Source organism: Urtica dioica, chromosome 8 (assembly GCF_054948205.1).
Source record: "Urtica dioica subsp. dioica isolate 48M chromosome 8, U.dioica_male_clone48M_v1_H2, whole genome shotgun sequence".
NCBI classification, from domain to species: Eukaryota; Viridiplantae; Streptophyta; class Magnoliopsida; order Rosales; family Urticaceae; genus Urtica; species Urtica dioica.
This window is the reverse complement of record NC_142763.1, coordinates 36,628,887-36,643,083: the sequence shown is the minus strand read 5'-3', so window position 1 is coordinate 36,643,083 and position 14,197 is coordinate 36,628,887. Positions and strand designations below refer to the sequence as shown.

General features: G+C 38.1%; 1 protein-coding gene across 1 annotated transcript; it reads left to right on the top strand.

Annotated features, from left to right (window-relative positions):
* Nucleotides 1–355: 355 nt before the first annotated feature.
* LOC149389597 (uncharacterized) lies at nucleotides 356–1,429 on the top strand. The gene has a single exon (XM_089622675.1). It carries the CDS (start codon nucleotides 356–358, stop codon nucleotides 1,427–1,429), a length of 1,074 nt encoding a protein of 357 aa, XP_089478801.1.
* The last annotated feature ends 12,768 nt before the right edge of the window (nucleotides 1,430–14,197 follow it).

Genomic DNA, 14,197 nt, shown 5'->3' with positions numbered 1-14,197 from the left:
GGAGCTCAAGTTTAGAGGGAGCCTAGACTAGCATCAAGCTACGGTTCACTGGGAGTTAGGAATAGTGAAAGGTTATCATTCATTGTATTCCGATTAAACTCATTTTCCGTTAGTGAAGTTGTTCTTTTCACTGGGATTCTCATCCCTCCAGAGTAGGCTGTTAAGGCCGAACTGGGTTACCATTCTGTGTGTGTTCTTTTTCTATTATTGTGTGGTGTCTTTACAGGTGTTACTACTGTCTGATACAACACCTTACAAATAGTTCATACAGTAGATCTGGAATTTCAAGTGGTATCAGAGCAGGCACCCAAAGTTACTGGGTGAGATCCGTTAGATCTAGCTGTTGTTGACCGAGATGGACACGTTCAGGGAAGGAGGTTCCATCTCACGAGCACCACTTCTTGATGGGCAGAACTACGCGTACTGGAAAGCCAAGATGGGTGCGTTCATTAAGTCTATTGATCACAAAACATGGAAGTCTGTTGTCACAGGTTGGGAAGCACCCAAAAAGGTGCTAAGTGATGGCACCACCTCTGTGAAGAAGCCAGAAGATGAGTGGAGTCCCACAGAAGATGAAGCAGCCCTGTACAACTCAAAAGCCCTCAATGCCATTTACAATGGTGTTGACAGTAATGTCTTCAGACTGATCAATACATGTGAAAGCGCTAAGGAGGCTTGGGACATTCTGGAAACTACTTATGAGGGCACTGACAAGGTCAAGAACTCTTGTCTCCAGCTTGTTACTACCAAGTTTGAGAACATGAAGATGTATGAGGAAGAGACAATCAGTGAGTTCTATGTAAGAATTAGAGACTTGTCCAATAAGTCTCATGCTCTCGGAGAACCCATGTCGGACGCTAAGCTGGTGAAGAAAATCTTGAGGTCTCTCCCAGAGAGATTCAAGATCAAGGTGACTACGATTGATGAAGTCCGTGATACATCGGAAATGAAAGTTGATGAACTCATTGGGTCTCTTCTCACTTATGAAATGTCTTTCACTGACTCATCAGAGAAGAAGCACAGGGGTTTAGCTCTCAAGACCACGTCAGCTGAGCCTGAATCTCCGAAAATGGAAGGATCCTCAGAATCGTACGACGAATCCCTTGCCCTGATGGTCAAAAACTATGGGAAGCTCATGAAGAGGTTTGAGAGGAGATCTTCAAACACACCAAGTCAGTCTAATCCCTTTCACAACCGAGAAAAGACTCCTCGGAACTACAAGCCAGGGAGTTTCAACAAGAAAGGGAGAGAGGATAGAAGCAACCCGTTTGGACCTAAAGCCAAGGGAATTCAGTGCAGAGAGTGCGAGGGTTTTGGTCATATCCAAGCTGAATGCCCAAATTACTTGAGACGCCATCAGAAGAACTTCAATACTACTCTCAGTGATGATGAGAGTGTTTCCGGGAGTGATGGTGGAGAAGAAGGATGAAACAATTTCTTGGCATTCATGACTAGGAACACTGAATCTAGTGAGGTCACCTCGGAGGAGAATAAAGGGAATGCCCTGGCTCCTTCTGAGGGTTCTAATGAGTTCAAGTCTGCTAGCAGTGAAGAACTAAGCGATGAATTTCTACTCCATGCATACGAAGTTATCATGTCTCAGACTGAAGCATCGAACTGCTCGGGGAGTCTTAGAGAAGAGACAGAAGAGGAACTCAGTGATGAAGTACTCTTAGAAGCTTACAAGACTCTCTTTGTAGAATAGGCAGATGAGTCTAATGCCTTTCTCAATCAAAAGGCTAAAATAGAAGAACTTGAGTTGATGCAATCTAGTCTCCTGGAAGAAATCGCTGAGATGAAAAAGGACTCTACTGAGGAGATGAAGATCAGGATTGAATCTCTTCTAGAAGAAAAATCTCGTCTGCTGGAGGTCATTGGAAGTCTAAAGAAGGACATCGCAAGACTGAATGGCGAGCTTGCTAGCATGACCAAATCTGTTCAAATGTTGAACTCAGGGACCTCAAGTCTGAATGAGATACTCAAGATTGGTCGATCCTCCTCCGACCACAGAGGACTTGGGTATTGTTCTGGGTCTCTTCCCTCTAAGAAGACTGTGTTTATTCCTGCTTCCCAGCAAAAACCTCGTTCAGCAGAAAAGGTGTCACACACACCTCCTGCAACATCTGATCAAATTTTTCCACAGCATCACACAAGACCAGACTGGAAATGCCACTTCTGTGGAAAAAGGGGACATATTCGTCCATTCTGCTTCTCTCTGTATGGAAGATTTCTTGAGAGGAAAAATATTGGTCAAAAGGTTCTGGGTGCTCAAAGCAGATTTCCCAAGAAAAGGGTTGATCTGGGAGAAAGATCTCACCTTGTGTGGAGAATCAAGCAGGATCTAAGGGCACAGGTCGCCTATACTTCCTTGAAAGCTACAGCGAGAGAGGACTGGTATTTCGACAGTGGCTGCTCAAGACACATGACTGGAGAAGGCTCTTTCCTCAACAATGTTAAGAGATGTTCCAAGGGACATGTCACGTTTGGAGGAGGATCTACTGGTACTGTTGTCGGAAAAGGGAAGTTGAATGTATCTGGTTTGCCGGTTCTGGAAAATATTCTCCTTGTTGATGGGCTCAAAGCAAATCTTATAAGCATCAGTCAACTATGTGATCAGGATCTCACTGTCACCTTCACTAAAAATGACTGCAAAGTAACACGAGAAGATAACTCGGTGTTTATGAAGGGGTTGAGGTCTCCAGACAATTGCTATTTGTGGTCTGGACCGTCTATGACTTCTGCTTCATGTCTCCTGAGCCAAACAGATGCGACTGATTTATGGCACAAGAGGCTTGGTCACTTGAATCTGAGAAGCCTGGGTAATTTGGTCTCCAAGGAGGCTGTTCGAGGTCTACCTTATCTCAAGATCAAAGAAGGCAAGATCTGTGGGCAATGTCAAGTTGGGAAACAAGTCTGTGCCTCTCACAAAAAGGTTGACTATCTCACCACTTCTCGGGTGTTGGAACTCCTCCACATGGATCTTATGGGACCGATGCAAGTAGAAAGTCTTGGTGGTCGACGATATATCCTTGTGGTTGTTGATGACTACTCCAGGTACACCTGGGTTGATTTCCTACGGGAAAAGTCTGATGCTTTTGAAGCTTTTCAATCCTTGACCTTGAGACTTCAACGTGAGAAAGAAAACTCTTCAGGAAAAATAATGAAAATTCGGAGTGATCATGGTAAGGAGTTCGAGAATGGGAAGTTCCTTGATTTTTGCAGCTCCCAAGGGATCAAGCATGAGTTTTCTGCTCCAATCACCCCTCAGCAAAATGGGATTGTAGAACGCAAGAACATGACTATTCAAGAAATGACGCGTGTCATGCTCCATGCTAAGTCTCTCCCATATCGCTTTTGGGCAGAAGCAGTTCACACTGCTTGTCACATCCTCAACCGTGTCTCTATACGCCCCGGTATGTCCTGCACCAGCTATGAAATTTGGAGGGGGAGAAAGCCTAGTGTCAAATATTTCCATATCTTCGGCAGTACATGCTTTGTGCTTGCTGATAGGGAGCCGAGAAAGAAGTTGGATGCCAAGAGTGATGAAGCTATTTTCCTGGGGTATTCCTCTAGTGGTGCTGCGTTCAGAGTCTTCAACAAGCGGACAAAATGTGTCATGGAATCGAGGAATGTCATTGTGGATGATGAAGACAAGCAGTCAGAGGAAGATGAGACGGGAGTCTCATCTGAAATTCTCCCCAGTGTTCCTGAAGATGTCTCAGACACTGAAGAAGTTTCCGTTGTCAATGAAGAGAATCCCGCACTTGATTCAACGGCTATTGTCAAGAAAGTCTCTAGTAGGATAAAAAAGAATCATCCCTCCGATGCCATTATTGGAGAACTAAATGAAGGAGTCGTCACCATGAGGAAAGAGCCAGTAAACTACAGAGAAATGATTAGTAATGTGTGCTTCACTTCCAGAATCGAGCCCAAAAATGTCACAGAAGTTGTCAGTGACGAGTTATGGATGAATGCTATGCAAGAATAATTGGTGCAATTTGAAAGAAATGAAGTCTGGAAACTTGTTCCCCGACCTGAAGATGTCAATGTTATTGGTACCAAGTGGATTTTCAAGAATAAGTCAGATGCTCTTGGAAATGTCACCAGAAACAAAGCTAGACTGGTTGCTCAGGGCTACTCTCAGATTGAAGGTATGGATTTTGAAGAAACGTTTGCCCCTGTTGCTAGGCATGAAGCCATTCATCTACTTCTAGGGATCTCCTGTCTGAAGAAGTTCAAACTCTATCAAATGGATGTCAAAAGTGCCCTCTTGAATGGATTCCTAAACGAGGAAGTCTATGTGGAGCAACCAAAGGGTTTTGTTGATCCTAAATTTCCAAACCATGTGTACAAGCTGCATAAGGCCTTGTATGGATTGAAGCAGGCGCCTCGAGCCTGGTATGAGAGACTGGCTGAATATCTGTCCAAAAAGGGATACGTCAGGGGTGTTAAGGATCAAACTCTGTTCATTAGAAATAGTGGATCGGAGATGATGTTTGCTCAGATCTATGTGGATGATATTGTCTTTAGAGGAATGTCCCAGAAGATGGTGGATCACTTTGTGGAACAGATGCAATCAGAGTTTGAGATGAGTATGGTTGGAGAACTCTCCTTTTTCCTTGGTTTCCATATTAAGCAATTTAAAGGAGGAATATTCCTGTCACAGAGAAAATATGCTAAAGAGTTGGTCAAGAAATTCGGGCTAGAGTCAGGAAAACCAAAGAGAACCCCTGCTTCTACTACAGTCAAACTATCTAAAGATGATGATGGTGAGGCAGTTGACACCAAGCTGTATAGAAGCATGATCGGGAGTCTGCTATACTTAACCGCTAGCAGACCTGATATCTCGTTTTCAGTGGGGGTTTGTGCTAGATTTCAGTCTCAACCCACCACAACTCATCTTAGTTATGTCAAAAGGATTATCAAGTACATTCACGGTACTGCTGACCATGGTATCTTGTACTCTTTTGACACGAACTCGTGTCTGGTTGGTTTTTCTGATGTAGATTGGGGATGCAATTCTGATGACCGAAAGAGCACCTCGGGTGGATGTTTCTTTCTCGGGAATAATCTGATTTCCTGGTTCAACAAGAAACAGAATTGTATATCTTTATCCACTGCTGAAGCTTAGTACATTGCTGCGGGGGAAGGTAGCATAGAGCTGGTTTATCTCAAATCTATGCTTGAAGAGTATGATATTCCTCAAGATGTTGTCACCTTGTTCTGTGACAACACCAGTGCCATCAACATTGCAAAGAATCCTGTTCAGCACAACAAGACTAAGCATATTGAGATTCGGCATCACTATATCAGAGATCTTGTGAATTACAAAATTCTCTCTCTAGAGCATGTCAATACGGAGGATCAACTGGCTGATATCTTCACAAAACCTCTGGATATGGTGAAATTTGAGAAGCTCTGTTCTGCCTTGGGAGTGTGTATACCTGACTTATAGCAATTATTGGGCTGGCGAAGTCATTTATGGGCTATGACTTTGGCGCATAGAAGGCCCAATTGGGAAAATGTTGTTCCCACTCTCTCTCAAAACGCAGCGTTTAGAGTAATTCATTTGAATTACAACGTGACGGTCTATTTCCCAAGAATGAGTACGATTTTTCCAACTGCTATCATCATTTTCGCAGATCTTTGCCTCTTATTGCATCTCTCTTTAATCCCATCTCTTCAGTTCTTGAAAAACTCAGTTTTCTTCATAATCATGGTGTCCACGAGAAGAGGTACAGTGAACGCCTCCAAGTCCACGGTGAAAGGAAAGGCCAAGGGTCTCTCTTCGTCCAAGACGGAGAGCATTCAAGTGAACAAGTACGGTGTAAGAATCAGGAAACCTCAGCCCGTCAGAGTCGATGGTGAGGCCGGAGACTCTTCGTCTAGGGCTGAGGCTACTGACCTTCGTGGTCTTCTCCCTACTTTTCCTCAGGTATCAGCGACAGTTCTCCCTCACCCTGTTCCTTCCTCAATTTCTAACCAAGAAAGCATGCATGTGGATGTTCCCTCTGAGCCTATCGGTTCTGAGAGGGAAACCATGAGCCCCATAGTAGAGGCCATGATGACTCTAAGAAACTTAGGAGATGGAAATGTCGAGAACACCTCCACGGACAACCCTAGTTCTCCCAGATTTGGTGATAAATCTAATCCCCCTAATCCTCAAGCTCAGGAGACTGATGAAGTGGACAATCCCACTCTGGCTGAGATGACCATAGAACTTAAGGGTCAAGGTTCTAGGTCGGATGAGGATGTTTTAAGAGAGAACCGCAGAGAGCTGATCTCCCGTGAAGACTTTGACCGAATCATGGATGAGGGTTTTCAACCAGACTCAGATGTGGTTCCCCCAGGAGACATGCCCAGAAAGAAGACTAAGAGGACCTCCAAGAAGGCTGCTGAGAAGTCCTCCATTGCGGAGAAAGTCAAGAAATCTGCTAGGAGGAAGAAGAGCAGAGTGGAGACCACTGAAGCGAATGCCATTAATCCTCAGGAGGAGATTGTGGTGGAGGATGTCAGAGACCATGTCACTAACATCGTCAAAGATGAAGAAGCTGTGGAGGAAGCAAGGTCTCGCGACAAGAAGAAGAAGTCGTCTAGACAGGATGTTCCTGATGTTCCAATCATAGGAATATCTTTTCACACCCTTCAGAATGCCAACCGATGGAAGTACGTCATTCTTCGGAGTATTGCTCCTGAACATGTGCTCTCTGATGAAGCCATGGAATGCACTGATGTCATTGAACTACTCAAGAGCACCGGGCTTCTCTCCACAGTGACCTCAGTGGGCTCCTACCACGCTCAGCTTGTGAGGGAGTTCATTGTCAATCTTCCTGATCAAGTCGATGATGCCACTTCCCCTCATTTTCAAAAGGTGGTGGTCAGGAACAAAATCATTGACTTCTCTCCCAAGGTCATCCATGAGTTCATGGGTTCAAATGCTCCCACTTCTGAGGATCAAGCGCCTTCAAGAATTGAGCTGGTTTCTGAACTCACTTGAGGGAAAGACAAGAAATGGTGGCCTGAGTCTGGGCTGTACCGTGCTTCTCTTCTCAGTTCTAAGTACTCTGTTCTTCACAAAATTGGAGTCAAGAACTGGATCCCTACTGCTCACTCCACAGGTGTTTCTCTCGCCCTTGCTCAATTTATCTTCATGATTGGCACAGGTCGTTCGGTTGACGTTGGGAAACTCTTCTACTCCCAAATCATCAAGCATGCTGGCTCTGCAGCTATAAAGCTTCCTATCCCTTATCCTGCCATGATCACTGGGATCATTTTGCATCAACAACCGGATATTCTGTCACCAGAAGAGATGAAAGCTTGTAGCTCGACTCCATGGAAGATCTCCTTCAGCTACAAACTTTTTCAGAAGCATCATGTGGCAGACATCAAGAAGCCTCCCCAGCCCAGCCTACCTCACGCTCGCTTCAATGATGATGATGCTCCGGCTGTTCCTCCCATGTCAGTTGACGTCAGGAAACTGATAGCTCTTTCCCTTATTGATGAGATCAAGCATCTGGAGACAGTGATTGCTACCTCTACTGAGCGCAAGATGGCCCTTGAAGATGCTTTAGTTCGTATTCTCCCAAGTACCTAAACTTTTTTTTCTTCAAGTTTTTTTTTGCGTGGCTCATGCACTGGTTAGTTTTTTTTTACTTCCTTTTTGTCTTTGCTTGGCAAAAAGGGGAGTCAAAAAGTCACTTCTAAAACTTGGTTATTTGGTTATATGTCTGTAACTTCTGAACCTCCACTTTATGGATATATTTTGTTGTCTCCTCTGTCAGTCACTGTGACAAGAGTGATTTCACAGTTAGATGTTCTGTTGTGCTGTGTGTGTGGCGATAGTGCTCCTTGAAGGTTGGCCATTTGATTCAGGCTTGCTATTTGTCTCTCGTGGTGGTTCTAACATCTCAAAGAACATCTCTTGGTTAAAGTTGTCAGCTCGCGGAGAGGTCTCGTTGACAGCTTTATTTTTGGGCTCGCTGGATGCGTGCCATCTGTCTCTGTCTTGGATCAGAGGTCATTCGTTTTGTTTGTCTCGTATATAAGACAATGCGAAACCCTAGGTCGGGTGACACACTTTCACGCCGAAAAACCTGAGTGTGCCAAAAAGGTTTTTGTGTATTCTCCATTGGGTGAGTTTTGTTTTCCAAGGCGAAGAACAACACACTAATACACTGAGTGATTGTAAGGGTGAAAAGCGAGGGGAGCTCAAGTTTAGGGGGAGCCTAGACTAGCATCAAGCTACGGTTCACTGGGAGTTAGGAATAGTGAAAGGTTATCATTCATTGTATTCCGATTATACTCATTTTCCGTTAGTGAAGTTGCTCTTTTCACCGGGATTCTCATCCCTCCGGAGTAGGCTGTTAAGGTCGAACTGGGTTACCATTCTGTGTGTGTTCTTTTTCTATTATTGTGTGGTGTCTTTACAGGTGTTACTACTGTCTGCTACAACACCTTACAAATAGTTCATACAGTAGATCTGGAATTTCATGTGCTAATATATTATCGTGTAATCTCCAAAAAACAGTATCTGTATTGTACAGAGTTTTGAAAATTTATCTTTGAAATAGAGTGGAGGTCCACACAGCATAGCCTAGTTGATGTACTATGTAGTACGTTTAACAAAACAAATGTTTCAATTAATGGTACATTTATCCTAAAAAATTTCCACACGTTAACACACCCGATTATTTAGCCTACATATAAACATGCTAATTAGTTATGAATACTAATTCATAACAAAACTCCTAATACAGAAATTCGGACTATTAATTTTCTCACCAACTTCTAGTCGCAGCGAAGCATACATATGAGAAAAAGATTGAAATGTTAAGCGTTCTAATTTGGATTGCTAAGAGGTCCAATCAAAATTAAATACTATACATCCTGTATTACAAATATATAACAGAAGACATTTTAGACGGCCACGAGAATTGGGAGTTTAGGGGTTAGTAGGAAGAGAATCATGATTAGAAAGACAGACTATTTCACAGCTCACAAATTTGACATTCTTGATTATAATTTATAAATAAAGTATTAGCCACATACTATAAACTAAAAAATAATAGCCACCACATCATTATGACTATAATATTTGGTCCACAAGAGGTACTAGTTACTACGTACCCTACTATTCCCTCTTAAAATGAATCCCGCCCTTAATATAAAAGGGTTTACATAGAAAAAAAAAAATAGAAAAACAAATCTAGAGAATTAATGCTGCCAATAATATTTCTCCCTAGCATATAATTATTAGTTTTGTTGTTGTGACGTGTTAGGGTTAAGCGGTCGCTTTCACTAGAACCGCGATAATAGGTATTTGCATGTGATATTGAGTAGGTTCGAATATGCATTAATACTATATTTTTCTTCTTGTTACACGCCAACATATATATTTGGACCGTCAAATAATTGAGCTATGAATATTATTCAGACTCGGTTGACAAAAAACGTTGTTAGGTAGCCATGTTTTTAAATTTAGTTTCAATAATAAATTGAAGTTTTTACATATATTCAAGAAAAATCTGTAAGAACTAGACACTATAATCCCTTTCGACTTGGAAAAATTCACCCAACAATAACTTCACTAGCAAAGTGACAAAAGGGCAAAATTGACAATGTAGCAACATTGTCGACATGGTCAACTGCTATTAGATTATCGTTGATTTTCAGTTGGAAATCATGAATCGTTCAACCACCCGAACATGGTATCATGAGAAATCACTATATATAATGCTTGGTGATTCTACGTACATCATAACTTTTTGAAAAGATATCAGTAGCAAACACAACAACACATACAGAGATATCGTCATGGAGATCAAGTTTTTTTCAAAAGGAAAATCCTCGCCAAAGAAAGATCAACAACATAGCAAATCCAGGCCTCTCAAGGCTCGGAACAATAACAACGCTCAAAGAAGCCATCATTTCAACGCCATCGATAGAGAAGAAGAGAAAGATGGGGTTATGAGGGTTACAATCTTGGTGAGGAAAGAAGACTTGGAGCAAATGCTCGAAAGCATAGGAAACAAGAGACTGGTCGTGAATTATAATAACACTGATCATCTTCAAAACAAATCGGCTCCGACCATCTCGCTCGAGCAACGGATAGGTTTCTTGCGAAAGAAGCAACTTCTAAGAGCGAGGGAAGCTCGGCCACGAGGCTGTCCATGGAGCCCGGTTCTTCAAAGCATCCCTGAAGAGTTTTGATCATGATGACGTACATACATCTTGATTCTTGTGGGTGTGAACATGAGCTGCTGATATATTTTTTTAAAATATTATTGTGTGTGGTTTTGTAAATTATTGTTATTTCTTGGTTTATGAGTTCATTTTGACCATATAGTGTTTGTCTCTTCTTCTTCTTCTTTCAGTTTTATTTAATGTGTTCGGTTTGTTTCTTACCAGCTAGGTTAAATAGGATTGGCTAGATGTGAATGAATTTAAAGCACTAAATTTATTTGTAGTCGTTGTAAATTTTTATTATTATTGCTTATTAATAAGTTCATTTTAACCAAATGTATAGTTTGTCGTTTTTCTTTCTTAATTTTATTTACCAGCTACGTCAAATTGGATTTGCTTAATGCTAATGAATTTAGAGTATTAAAAAATTGGATTTGCTTGATGCAAATATGAATTTAGGGCATTAAATCAATGTTCGAAATGTCGTTTTAGACGCCGTTTCGAGCCTCTTGATTTACGGAAAATCGACACGTCGACGGAAAATCGAACAAAAAAAATGTGAAAAAGAGTAATTGATAAGCTGTTTTCAAATGTTGTTTTCAATGAGAAACAAACATGCCGATCGAAAAACCGAACGAAAATAATGTTAACTAATATGTTAAATATAAATATATATATATATATATATATATATATATATGTATCTTTTCAATTTTTAAACTTGTAAAAGATATGATATTAATGATATAGTTTTATATGTAATATATATTATTTCATAATATATAAATTTGGGATGATTTTTTCTCTTTTAAAATAAATTTGTAAACTTGTAAAATATATTATATTCAAGCTATAATAGTATTTATATATTTGTAAACCTGTAGATTATTATCACTAGGTTCTTAGAGGTGTGTTTGGTTGAGGTTAATGTTAATCACATTCCTGAAAATCTTAAAGATTACGTTTTTTTGGGTGTGTATTAATGTTAAAAAAGATTCTAAAAAATATGATTAACTAGGTAATGAGATTACCTTGAAATGGGGTAATTCAAATACCACCATAAAAGTGTTATTGAGATTATCACTTCATGGGAATCCTTATTAATTTATTTGGGGAAGGGGTTTGAGAGCTTTCAGTGCCTTACAACGATTATCAAAAGCTCTAAAACTAGATAGACAGCCTTAATTAAGAATAAGAAAACATTAAATAAAGCCAAATGGGGCTTAGTATCAACTTTAAACCATTTAAATAAAGGTTTATCTATATTGGCAGTACATGATTTTTTTAAAGCAGTATATATATATTATATGTATTTACATGTATAAAATAAGTACCTAGATAGAGGTATATTACTAACTATATATATATTATTAACTGAAATTTTATGTACGTAGATAGTTATAAACATATATATGAATTACTGAAATCATATATATAAATATAGATAATTATATATATTATATATCTATAGATACTACTGAAGTTTGAGAGAGAACGAAAGGAGTGTTTGGATTCAAAGAACTGAATTAATTCAAAATACAGAGTGAGTCAGGCTTATATACTTGAGCCTTCAACAGTAGAAATAAAGTGTCACGCAGGACACACTACTAAACCAAAATACACCAGTAAGATAGCAGGAAACATCCACGTCACTTAATAGCCTTAATAGATACGTATTCTACTAAAAAAAAATCTATAGATACGTATTTATATATATATATATACACACACACATGGATATATATATATATTTTAAATATATTCATAAATACATTACTAATTACATATATATATAAATATATATTAATTACATATATATTATATTGTTAGTTAAGTCTACATATATATATATATATATATATTACTAACTATATACTATATTTTTATACATGTATTATATTGTTTTTCAAGTTTTATATGTCAATTTTTTTTTCTCTCTATGTTTTATATTTTTTTTACCCACATTTAATATATGTTTTTCAAATGATTAGTAAAAATTATTTTTTTCAAACAATTATTTTTTTATTTGAACGTAATGTTATTTTATGAGATCAAACACAGTAAAATTCACAGAAATGTTAAAAGATTGAATTTGACAACCAAACACTGATCTTACATTCCTGATAATGTGACCACTTTAATGAGATTCTCAGGAATGTGATTACATTCCATTATCTCAAACCAAACACACCATGATAAACTAAAGTTAAGTATCCGTTTGTTCATATAAATACACACACAAAAGTACCCTGACTTATTGTGGTCCTTTGTTTGTTGTATAGTTTTTATTTGTAGTTGCTTTAAGCAGAGTTATCATTGAGTATTAGTCTTCAACTCCGGTCAACTCTTTTTTTTTTCTTTTTTCTTTTTCTTTTTTTTCTTATGCGTATGCTAGTGTGGACCTTTTTTAGTCTTTACTTTACAGTTGTATAAATGCGGTTGGTTAAGTGTATTTTTCCTTTAACCATTCACGAAATAATATTTGAATTTCTCTCAATCTTTCAATCAGAGAATTCTCTTCTTCTTCATCATTTTTCCATGTATCGCTTTCTTCAGTTTACATCATGACTTAACTAATGTGTCTCCATTTTTGCTAGCCAACTATGGTACAGTTTTATTATGTTTTTGAGTCGTCGAAAAACCCTGAAAAACGGAGGTTCTCTGAAAAAGTGGTGATCGTCGAAAGTCTAAAAAAATATGAAAAACAATATATCATGTAGATCGTCACAAGATAAAAAAAAAAACATTAATGAACGAAATTATATTAAAATAAATAATAAAAAAATTACCAAAATCAAATTATTTAAATATGGGTAAAAAAATTTGAAAATGCAATGCTCACCTGGACGAATCCACAGCCCCCGAAAATCACCCAACTCTGCCCTTGTCTCTGTAAGCCCATAAAACTCGACAAAAGAATGAAGATTTTATGCTTTAAATGAAACAATTTTGGTCGATCATTTTTCAGCCGAACGGCATATCGTTTCGCAGATTTTCGAGCGAAATTCAATGGCGAAATGACAAAACATGTCTTCATCGACTATTTTAGCTCAAGCAGCGACTTCATCGGCATTAAAGATGCAAATTCGATTAAACTAATCTTTTTGATTTATTTTTTAACCTAAATTAACCGGTTAAAATTAACCGAACGGTTAATTTTAACCGCATTTCGGTTAAAATTAACCGTTCGGTTAATTTTAACCGGTTAATTTTCGGTTAACCTAGGTTAACCTAGATTATAAGACTTATTAAATAAAAAATAAAATATATTATTTTTCAAATTAAATTAATTAATTTAACTTTAATTATAATTAATAATATCTATTAACAAAATTTAATTTAGTTAAACTGAAATTTATTAAAATTTATATACGAATTTATAATAATTTTTAAAAAATTAATTATATCAATTTACTAATTAATTTAATTATAATGAAATTAAAGGCATTAATTTCTTAAATAAATTTAAATATTAAATAAAATATATTAAAATAATTCGGTTAATTTCGGTTAACCTAATAAAAAAAATCGGTTAAACGGTTAACCTTTAACCTAAATTTTCGGTTAAAGGTTAACCTAAGTTAATTGAATTTTCATTTTTAATCGGCATTTAAAACCTTGCATTAAATAGAGTATTAGATGAGACAACATTAATAAAGTTTGTGGCAAATATATCTTGTGCATATTTTCTTGTTAGTCAACATTATTAATTATTTAGGGCGCTCTACTCTAGCTAATTAGTATCATCAAAGCAAAAGATTTACAAACTACCACTGCAAAGCCATAAATTATTATACAATTCTTGGAATAACAAATTTATACTATTTCATTAAACATGACCCAATATATAAGAAATAAAATTGAATGAAAATAAAAATACAAGAATAAACATTCGCGTTGAGTCTATTTTTTTTCTCTCTTTGAACTCTACGAGCGTTTTGCTTCCCACCACCGTAGTAGGCTCTCTTGTCGTCATGTATTCTCACATACCATGGATGTTATGATAGGAAAACTG

Bases quoted from the DNA above. Each gene is read 5' to 3' on its own strand.
- LOC149389597 (XM_089622675.1), top strand. From the start codon at position 356: ATGGACACGTTCAGGGAAGGAGGTTCCATCTCACGAGCACCACTTCTT.